At 34.2% G+C, this 10,147-nt stretch overlaps 3 protein-coding genes across 4 annotated transcripts; 2 read left to right on the forward strand and 1 right to left on the reverse strand.

Annotated features, from left to right (window-relative positions):
* The first annotated feature begins 821 nt into the window (after nt 1-821).
* Nucleotides 822-2,217, forward strand: LOC116849237 (charged multivesicular body protein 3). The gene is made up of 4 exons (XM_032826180.1): nt 822-1,028; nt 1,088-1,148; nt 1,259-1,653; nt 1,849-2,217. The coding sequence occupies exons 1-4, from the start codon at nt 984-986 to the stop codon at nt 2,008-2,010; spliced, it is 663 nt and encodes a 220-aa protein (XP_032682071.1). The 5' UTR covers nt 822-983; the 3' UTR covers nt 2,011-2,217.
* Nucleotides 2,218-3,091: 874 nt separating this feature from the next.
* LOC116849224 lies at nt 3,092-6,092 on the reverse strand. 2 transcript variants are annotated; one of them, XM_032826162.1, is made up of 2 exons: nt 5,961-6,092; nt 3,092-5,574 (listed from the first exon to the last, which is right to left on the reverse strand). In XM_032826162.1, the coding sequence occupies exon 2, from the start codon at nt 5,160-5,162 to the stop codon at nt 3,327-3,329; it is 1,836 nt and encodes a 611-aa protein (XP_032682053.1). In that variant the 5' UTR covers nt 5,163-5,574; nt 5,961-6,092; the 3' UTR covers nt 3,092-3,326. The 2 variants fall into 2 exon arrangements, with proteins under 2 accessions (XP_032682053.1, XP_032682063.1); XM_032826172.1 differs by having other exon boundaries at nt 5,684-6,024.
* A 437-nt stretch (nt 6,093-6,529) lies between these two features.
* Nucleotides 6,530-10,123, forward strand: LOC116849219 (vacuolar protein sorting-associated protein 51 homolog). The gene is made up of 10 exons (XM_032826149.1): nt 6,530-6,610; nt 6,706-6,840; nt 6,986-7,207; nt 7,348-7,940; nt 8,116-8,329; nt 8,473-8,697; nt 8,805-9,139; nt 9,221-9,398; nt 9,775-9,887; nt 9,976-10,123. The coding sequence occupies exons 1-10, from the start codon at nt 6,530-6,532 to the stop codon at nt 10,082-10,084; spliced, it is 2,205 nt and encodes a 734-aa protein (XP_032682040.1). The 3' UTR covers nt 10,085-10,123.
* Nucleotides 10,124-10,147: the final 24 nt, after the last annotated feature.

Raw genomic sequence — 10,147 nt, forward strand, 5'->3', positions numbered from 1 at the left:
CACTCGCAGATATTATCACACGATTGTCTCAAACAGATATTATTATCACTTAATATTCCATTTAATATTCGAGTATCATTACTTCTTTATTCGATTATTATTTAATTTATTCGGTTATTATTTAATTATTGCTATTACGTATAGGAAAGCTCGGATGTACCGTTACGACAATTTCTTTACCTCGTCTTTAATCAATTATTATTGCCGTTGTCCAGTTATTGTTATTCATTGTTATTACCGATTATTCGATTATCGTTATTCAGTTATTATCCGTTCGCGGCTATTTTCACACGATTGTCGATCGGATATTATTATCACTACCATTATTCGAATATTATTACTTTTTTATAATAATTATAATAATATCTGCTCGATAATGGTAACGCAAGCCGTTATATGCTTTTAGATAGCCTGTTAGCAATCTAGTTTAGTATAGACATCTGTGCGTCCGATAGAGTTTCCGGTGTATGCGAGAAAATAGCCGCTATCGCCACATATTTTCACTACGTTTAGTCATAAAATTCTCTTGTTGAAAATGAACAGAGCAAATAACATCCAATACTATCTATTTTTTTTGTTACATTTTTTTATGCTTTAATAAGATGCTGGCCTTTTTGTTTTACGACAGTAATTTAATGGCCATGCTGACTCACATTGTATGTGTAAGTTTCACACAAGTGACACGTCATACACAGCGTCACACACACAGGACTGCCGCCATTTTCTCGCATACAACCGGAAACCTCATGCGACACAAGTTTGAAGCCTTAGTTAGCAATCTAGGTTAGTATAGACATCTGTGGCTATGACATAACCTTGAAGAATAGTTAGAATGGTGTTGGGGGAAAATCATAGGATTACCTGGAACCAATACAGAGAAAGAGAGAGAGAGCCTTGAAGAATTAAAATCAGATAAGATACAGTTTAGAGGTTATGTTGGTGAGCTAAATGTTTTGACGTTTCGTTGTCAACGTGATTCAGATATGGGTTTATTTGGGAAATCGCAAGAGAAGAACCCCAAGGAAATGGTGAGTTTTGCAAACATCGCTCTGTCATGTTTAAGTAATGACATTTGATAATATTACAGGTTCAGGAGTGGACTCATAAATTGAGAAAAGAAGGTTATCAGTTAGATAGGCAAGTTAGAGGTGAGTCATAAGAAGGTGCTCCTATATAATAGAACATAAGAGAGATAGAAGAAATAATCATTTTATTGACAAAAATTCCAATTCCTTATAAAACTTATACTTCTCTTCAGCGATTCAGAGGGAGGAAGAGAAAGTAAAACGTTCTTTGAAAGAGGCAGCAAAGAAGGGTGACAGAGATGTATGCAAAGTACTGGCAAAAGAGATTATCAGAGCTCGTAAGGCTTACAATAAGATCTACACATCCAGGGCACATTTGAATTCAGTATCACTACAAATGAAAAACCAGCTGGCTACAATTAGAGTTGCTGGTTCAGTCTCAAAATCTACAGAAGTAATGCAGGCTATGCAGTCGCTAGTGCGAGTGCCAGAGGTAGCTGCAACTATGAGGGAAATGTCAAAAGAGATGATGAAGGCAGGAATCATTGAGGAGATGCTGGATGAAACAATGGATTCTATTGAAGATTCTGAGGACATGGAAGATGAAGCGGACGAAGAAGTTGACAAGGTAAATAATTTCAGTCATAACATTCTATTGATATAATAAAACAGAAAGAATATCGATATAACAGGATAAAAGAAAATTCCTTTAACAGTCAAATTATAATATAAATGAAAATAAAATGTACATATTTCACTAAAATATATTAAAAATCAATATAAAATCAATTTATACAAATAATACATAATTCAACCTTGATAGATCTTATGGGAGGTGACAGCTGGTCAACTGGGTACAGCACCAGCAGTTGTCACAGAAAATCCAGGATCAATTGCTACCTCTAGTACTGCAGAAGAAGAGACAGAGGATGATGATAAGGAATTGGAAGAGATGAAGAACAGACTGCAAAGTCTACGCAGTTAGATGAATATAGTGATCAAAGGTCAATCGCACCAAATTTATCAGGGATAAAAGTATCTTCTCGTGATAATTTTCTTGAATAAAGAGTAACAAAAACTAGAAATATAAATATATATATGCTGATGTATTACTAACTTAATTTTCTTGCGCACTAATTTATATTTGAAATTTGAATTGTTATATAGTCTACTTATTAACTGCAATAGTTTTTGTTTTAATGTGATGTCGAAATATCTTTAAATATTGAGATTGAAATACTTTGATAATTTTCATGCAAAGTAGTAATGTTTGTACTAAAATAAATATTGAGAATAACGAAATTAGTACTTAACAATGTTAAATAGAGGAAAGATAACTTGATTTCTTTTAAATATATATTTTTATTAAAGAAACAAAATTTAAATTCATTGTATATGCCTCATTATTTAAAAATTTTGTAGCAAATTAGAGTAGCAATATGTAATATTTCACTATTTAATGTAAATAATGTAGGTATGCTTTATAGGATACTTGAACACTGTATATCTATTTCTATAATCTTTACTAAATGAAAATTTATCTTTCATCCTTTAATAATAAGTTCTGTATTTACAAATTTTAACTATAGATATAATAAAAAAGGATATATAATTTCATTCTTTTATATATATTTTTAGACTCAGCTACTACTGTATTAAATCATTAGATGGGAAAAATACAGCTTAAAAAGATTCTGCGAGTATTGGTATTGTTATTGTAATATTTATTATTATCATGTGTAGTCCTTATAAATACATATAGTAAAAATAATATTTTCCTCAATTATGAATATACATGGAAATAGTGATTGATTTTTGCATCTTTACAAATGATAACTTGCAATACCAAATACAACTTAATTGTCTTCTAAGTTCTGAGCTGATTTGTTAAATTCTAGTTACTCTATTTTAACTTTGACATTAGATTAATTATATATATATATACATACATATGTATATATATATATGTATGTATATGTGTATAAATGTATGTGTATGTAGGTGTATGTATATATATATATATATATATATATATATATATATATATATGTATGTGTATATATATATATAAATATATATGTATGTGTATATATATATATATATATGTATATGTATGCATATATATATACACGTATGTATATATGTATGTATGTATGTATGTTTATAACAATATAACGTCACATTTTTATTCAAATCTTTTTACGATTCCTTGCATCATCTGATATATATATATATAACTACAAACTTCAAGGATTTTTTTAAGTTGAATATTCAACGTTCAAAGTAATATCCTTTGCATCTTCAGAGGTGATCGATTACCATGTTAACAATTGAAAGCTTCATATGTGCTCTAGCCTTCTTTGGGAATCGATGCATCAGTGGTGTCAGCTTCTTCAGAAAGCGACTAACCTCACACGTGATAGGAAATGTAGTCCTCTTCATGGTACCTGTAATCCTCTTTCGTTTTATTTTCCTTTTCTTCTGATCAGTAGCTGTTGATTCTTCGAAATATTGTTCCTTCATTTTCTGATGCTGATGCTGAGGAGCCACATCTTCCTGTACCTGCGAGTTTTCGGAATTTAAAATCTCTTCCGTTGCTTCTGAAGACATCGATAAAGACTTCATATTTTTATTCATGCTCGGTTTGATCTTCTGCGACACGACAGCCGTCTGACCATTTTTTTTCGGCGAGGTCGGTTTTTTGGAAGCTCTCTTATTCGTCACCCTCCTCTTCCTAGTCGTCTTCTGTTCTTTCTGTTGTTTCTGCTCCGGTAAATTGATCTTTATTAACAGCCCCGGTGGCATGCTGGATAAACTGTGCACCGGTATCGGTGCGCCCAAGTTCGAGATATCCCAAGTAATCGGCATAATGACTTTCTTGGATTCATTCAGCTGTAAATTTGTCGTTGTCACATTGGATACAATATTGTTCACTGCCATCGGTTGCAACTGTTCGCCCAATTGGATTTTCCAGTTCGCCGAGGACGGTAACGGCAATTTCTTGATTCGATTCTTCATGTTGCCATCAGGCTTGGGAATGTTGATCGAAGTCGGTCGCCGGGATTTCCCGCGTTTCTTAGCTAACGGAGTAGGTTTGTTCTCTATCTTGGGTTTTTTGCTGGACACCAGCGGCCTAGAGAAACGTTTCGTCCCCTCGTTGGAGTCCTCGCTGATGTATTCTTTTTCAACATTTACAGAGACTGTGGACATCAAAGACTTGGAGACATCTTTGATGGTTGGTATTGCGTCGCACGGGCTCTTATGAAAGTTCTGACCAGTTTGAAAGTGACGGGAACACAGCACGAGTTTGCGTATCTGGTTGGGCGACATACTGAGCAGATCCTCGCGGCCTAAGAACTGACACCAGCGCAGGCACCGGCCGATCTCGTATGCAGGGAACGGATGAAATTTATAGCGCTCGAGTTTGTTACGTGGATCTGATCTTGAACGACCGCAAGCCGCACAAGCTTGGCTCTCCAGTACTTCAACAGGCAAGATATTCTTCTTCTTTTTCTCTGGGACCGCGAAGAGTTTCAATTTAGTTTCTGCCGTTAAATCCGTGTTAGTCAGATTCGACATATCTTGTGGTTTAGGATAACGGATAGTCGGTACCGCATTTTCTGTCAGCCTTCCTTTATATCCTGGCACGAACTGAGAACGATCGAAATGCTTGGAGCAAATGTAGCAGAAGAGGATTTCCTTCCTGGTCAGTCTGTAATAAGACTCTACCCCGACAAAATCCAGCCATTTAAGGCACCGGAACTCCTCGCCGGGAAAATGGTGAAACGTGGTGCCGTCGTAATCAGGTGCCGGCGGATCTCGCCGGCTGCTCTTACAGATAATACAGGTTATATTGTAAAGACTTTGTAGAGGGTCGTAGATTGTCGGTACCGCCGTAGAATGGAGACGGTCGAGATACTCGGTGAGAAAGTCATTCTGTTCGAAATGCTTGGAGCAGACCATGCGTTGAAGCAATTGTCTCTTTGACAGTTTGTAAAGATCCTCGCGGCCGCAAAACTCGAGCCACTGGCGACAGCGCGCTTCGTCGTTAACCGGGAAACTGAAGAACATATACTCCTCCTCACGGTTGTTGGGATTCATCCGAGAACGACCGCACACCACGCATGGATGTGGCATGGTTGGACTTCTTTGATTTTCAAAAATTAGATAGAAGTCTCAAAATCCTTCCTTCACATAATTCACTGTTGTGATCTTAAGTCTTGAAGATCAGAAGATCTTCAGATTCTTACTTATCAAAATTTGTGACTAATTAGATAAGCTCAGTTTGTGATTCACAGATTATGACTGAACTTGAACTAAGATGATCTTTGTACCACTGTTTCTAAGTACCATAGTTTATCTAAGGCAACACATGTAACTCCCAAAGATCAAAAGACCAATAAATCCTTCAATTCCATAATTCACAATAAATCTTAGAGTCGTCAAAGATTAAACAGCATTCGCAGTCCTTCCTTTTCATAATTTATGAAAGACTTAACATGGAATTTCAGAACATCCAGACAAGAAGCCTCACTTAGATATTCTTCTGCTGCAATTGAAAATAAATAAAAAGTTTAATAAGTATCTCAAGAAATTAGAAAAATTATACTAGCAAAGTAGCAAGCAGGTTAATGTTAGGTTAGACTTAAAAGCATTACCTTCCTTATAATTTTATCAAACGCATAGCATTATTCATTTCTGTCCATCTTTTTGTAAGATTCTATCTATTTTGAAGAATCCTTTCGTACGAATTTTTTAATACGAATTGAAGATTTTCATCAGTGAATAAAATTTTATAAGCACTTATATACTTGTGTATTTCAATAAACTCGCAAAATGTTAAAGAAAATAATTTAATTGAATTGTCCGATAAATCTATTAATTTCTACAGAAACGATAACAAAGTATTCGAATTATTTAAATTATTTAACGTACTTGTTGCGCTTCCAGACGAGGGAGCAAAGTTGTATCTCATGATACAGCGTTCGAAGATCTAACCTCCTTAACCTCCAAACGTTACAGAGACACCTCACCAACTTGATCGATGTTCTTACTTTACTTAGAGAGAGTCGATAAAATAGAAATACAAAATTAAGGAAACAGTATTATTCTATATTAATATTAAAATTGGTATCGTTGCTTAGATAATAAATACAATTTAATATCATTCCGATTCATATCTATTAAAAAAAATACAAAATTAATATGTCATATGAAGGTTTAAAATTTTGGCAGGTTATTGTAGTTCTTACAAAAAAATTACAATAAAATACATTATAACTTATTATTAGCTAAGAATTTATGTAATTAACAATGTAAGAATTTAAGATTAAAAAGTTGAAAAAACGCATAAAAACTCAAGTTCTGAAAATTTAATTTCAAAAAAGAGAGAGAGAGAGAGTTATAGAATCTAACAATCACAAATTAAAAATAAGAAATATTAGAAAATTAAAAGCACAACGATTTTTTAAATCCCTTTTGTTGGCAAGAAAGAAATATACAAAATGGCAGAAAATATAAATAATCCATATAACATTAATGGGCAATATTTTGATTCGGATATGTACTTTCAAAAGTTATTAAAGGTGAGTTCAAGTTCTCAAGAATAATTAAAATTAAATTTTAGATAACTTTTAATAATTTAGTAATTGCACATTTACATATATATTTTTCTCAACAGGAATGTACACTAAAACAAATTATGGATCACGAAGCTGAAATTATAAGGAATACTCAAATCTTACATTCAGACATGCAGACTTTGGTATATGAGAATTATAATAAATTTATATCTGCTACTGATACTATTCGCAAGGTGAATTATTTATTAAAAGAGATCAAATATTATATATATATAAAGTAATATTAGATTTTATTTTCAAATATAATTTTTTTATATATACAAATTATTTTAATATATTCTTGATTTATAAAATGTTATAATGCTTATAATTCTGTAGATGAAAACAGATTTTAAGGAAATGGAGGACAGCATGGACTTGTTGGCAAAGAATATGGACAGTATCACTTCCTTTTCAGAACAGATTTCTTCAACCTTGCATGGAACCAGACAACAAATTGCCAAACTATCTTCTGTACATACTCTATTAAAGAAACTTCAGTTTCTCTTTAAATTGCCTGGCAATCTCAAAGAGAAGATGAATGAAGAGAATTATGCACAGGTATATGTATTAAATTATTATTGAAAGAAACATGGCTAAAATGAATTCCAAACAGCTCTTTATTCAAAAATTTATTAAATTTTACAAAGATATTAAATTCTATATAAAGTTTTATACAAGTGTTTAATTAATTATTGCAGGCTGTTAAGGATTATGTTCATGCACAAAGAGTACTGAATCAATATGGCAATATGCCATCATTCCAAGGTATCCAGAAGGATTGCGAAGATATTTTAGAAGAGCTAAAACACAAATTAAGACAACAATTTCATAAAAAGGATGCTTCCACTAAGGCTCTAGCAGAGAATGTAGATTTGTTACTGCGACTGAAGGAACCAGTCGACTCTTTATGCACCGAATTTCTTGTGCATGCTGAAGGAAGATTAACAGAAAAATTAGAAAAGTTAAAAGATATGTGTGAGAATGACATTATTGAGTTCATGGATATGGCAAATTCGGGTTTTCTCAATGACTTATGCCTTATTGTATCTTCTTATAATGAAATGTTTATAAATCGATCGCTAGAAGATAACGATTTGGCCGATGATTTTGACATAAAGGCTATTAGTCACGTGAGTCATTTTGTTATAAGGAATATGACGAAATATTTTGATTTGGTGGGCAAAAGAGTGGAAGATGTAGCAGATACAGCGATCTTGGTGAGAGCTCTCGATCGCTTCCATCGAAAATTACAGGCAATGAATATGTTGTGTAAGGACATGGACTTTGCTAAGTAAGTAGAAAAAATTTAAAAGCAACATATTGCTTCTCGCTGAGATTCACGCAGAAAGACGTGAACTCTTATATATATATATATATATATATATATATAAAAAGTAGTTTATATATTTTATTGCATAAACTTTTCTAGATACATATGTGTAAGAGATATATTATTTATTTTGTAGAATTAGCACTGATATCGTCGTGAGTGCAGGCCGAAAGCAATGTCGCAGCCATTTACACTGCCTGAAGCAACATTTAAGTGAGACTTTAGCCAAAGTGAGACAGACCTTGGCCACCAAAGTCATGCAGGACAGTGATGGTAGTCTAGCAGAGCTTCAGGCCATGCTCATTATGCCCACTATAGAAAAAGTTAAAGGGGTCCTACAGGACTTGTTGGTTTGTATTTTTATTGCTATTTAAAACATTAATGAAAGAATGTTATTCAAGAAAAAGTGACATTTAAATTATTATATGTAAATAAGATATTTCTTAAACTATACAATTATGATGAATTATAACAAAGAATTCGACATTTCTAGGTTTTCTTGCAGCCTGAGTTATCATTCAGCTTGAAGACTCAGTTTTTGCAGAGCTTCTGTGTAGATGAGGTCAGAGAGGGACTCGTTGTGGGCTTCTTGCACCATCTCACGATTACGGCCGCTGGATTCTGCAACGGATATGACGTGCCGAAATTTCCACCTACCCTTCTGCTTCTGCTCAGTAAGATGTGCATCGAATATAAGGAAAACAACGTGCGATATTTGGTACTTAGAAAGAAAGAAATATTTTAAGTTCTCTCCTTTATGAGAGAATCTTATAATGTTTGAATAAGTATACATACGATACATGATATCTTTATGTATTCACACAGCTCACGACAACAGATGAGCTTTTTAGCATCGAGCAGTACACATCATCGGAGAACATCGTCACTACGGAATCGGAGATGTGTGACTGCTTTCAGAAAGCGGCGCAGAGTTTGCTAAACCATTATGTGCGAATTCAGGGTTTGACGGTGTCACAAATGTTGAGGAAATCTGTGGAGACAAGGGACTGGTTGCACACGATTGAGCCCAGAATCGTGAGGGCCGTGATGAAGAGAGTGGTCGAGGATGTGACGGCAATCGATTCGCAGGTCGCCGCCTTATACGATGATAATGAAGGTCAAGTTGACAGGAGTAGCGACAGCAGCAGAAAAACACACAGGTGTCACATTTAACTCACTGATCCTTGAATCTTTCAGGTTGAATTTGAAACAAAAAATATTAAGTTTGCGTGTTTTTTCAGTGTTAGCGTGTCGAGGCATCACTACAGATCTAACTGGTCATCGTACACGCCCAGCCACATCGATTCCTCGCTAGTGACGAATATCCATAAACTTTTCTCCGAACGGATCGAAATTTTCTCATCCGTGCAGTTCAACAAGGCGTCTATTTTGACTGGTATCATCAAGATAAGCCTAAAGGTAAGCATGAAAATTGCTATTACTGTTGTCAAGGAGTGATACTTTTAGCAGACAATGTACCGCGTCGCGCAATAATCGTTCAGGTGCTGCAGAGTGGTCGCAATGACAAAATAGCACCACCATTATCCACTTTGCCAAGCCGACTTATCTTCCCGCTTGTACAGCACAAACTCCACCATCGCTCGCTACGCAATACGCTTCGTGCTTTTGCCACCACTTGCAACAGAAATAGATTATATTCTCAAATATGTCTAAATTATATCTAAATAACGCTTCTTGATTGATTTGTTATGTACAATTATAATAATTAAAACACGATGCTTTATATAAGCCCTTCTTAAATCCAGTAATAATTATTTGACTATTTCTTACATAGACTTTCCTCGAATGCGTGAGACTGCGAACGTTCAGCAAATACGGTTTGCAGCAGATCCAAGTGGACACGCGTTATCTGCAGGTTTATCTATGGAGATTCGTTACAGATGAAAAGTAAGAACTTGTGACTTCTTTAACTCATCATAGAGCAAAACAACGAGAGAATTAAAATCATTATTAATGCCGGCTCTGTTATTTACAGTGTAGTACACTTTCTGTTGGATGAGATTTTGAGCAGTGCAGTGCATCGATGTCTGGAACCAGTCTTAATGGAACCTAGTGTGGTTGACATTATTTGTGAAGGAGGCTAAATTATTATTATTATTATATATATATATATATATATATATATATATATATATATATATATATAT

Source organism: Odontomachus brunneus, unplaced genomic scaffold (assembly GCF_010583005.1).
Source record: "Odontomachus brunneus isolate Ranch 3 - 2012 unplaced genomic scaffold, Obru_v1 Obru_scaffold_005, whole genome shotgun sequence".
Lineage (NCBI taxonomy): Eukaryota > Metazoa > Arthropoda > Insecta > Hymenoptera > Formicidae > Odontomachus > Odontomachus brunneus.

Coding starts and splice junctions, on each gene's coding strand:
- LOC116849237 (XM_032826180.1), top strand. CDS start 984: ATGGGTTTATTTGGGAAATCGCAAGAGAAGAACCCCAAGGAAATG. Junction 1,029..1,087: donor AGAAGAACCCCAAGGAAATG/GTGAGTTTTGCA, acceptor ATAATATTACAG/GTTCAGGAGTGGACTCATAA. Junction 1,654..1,848: donor CGGACGAAGAAGTTGACAAG/GTAAATAATTTC, acceptor CAACCTTGATAG/ATCTTATGGGAGGTGACAGC.
- LOC116849224 (XM_032826162.1), bottom strand. CDS start 5,162: ATGCCACATCCATGCGTGGTGTGCGGTCGTTCTCGGATGAATCCCAAC.
- LOC116849219 (XM_032826149.1), top strand. CDS start 6,530: ATGGCAGAAAATATAAATAATCCATATAACATTAATGGGCAATATTTT. Junction 6,611..6,705: donor ACTTTCAAAAGTTATTAAAG/GTGAGTTCAAGT, acceptor TTTTCTCAACAG/GAATGTACACTAAAACAAAT. Junction 6,841..6,985: donor CTACTGATACTATTCGCAAG/GTGAATTATTTA, acceptor ATAATTCTGTAG/ATGAAAACAGATTTTAAGGA.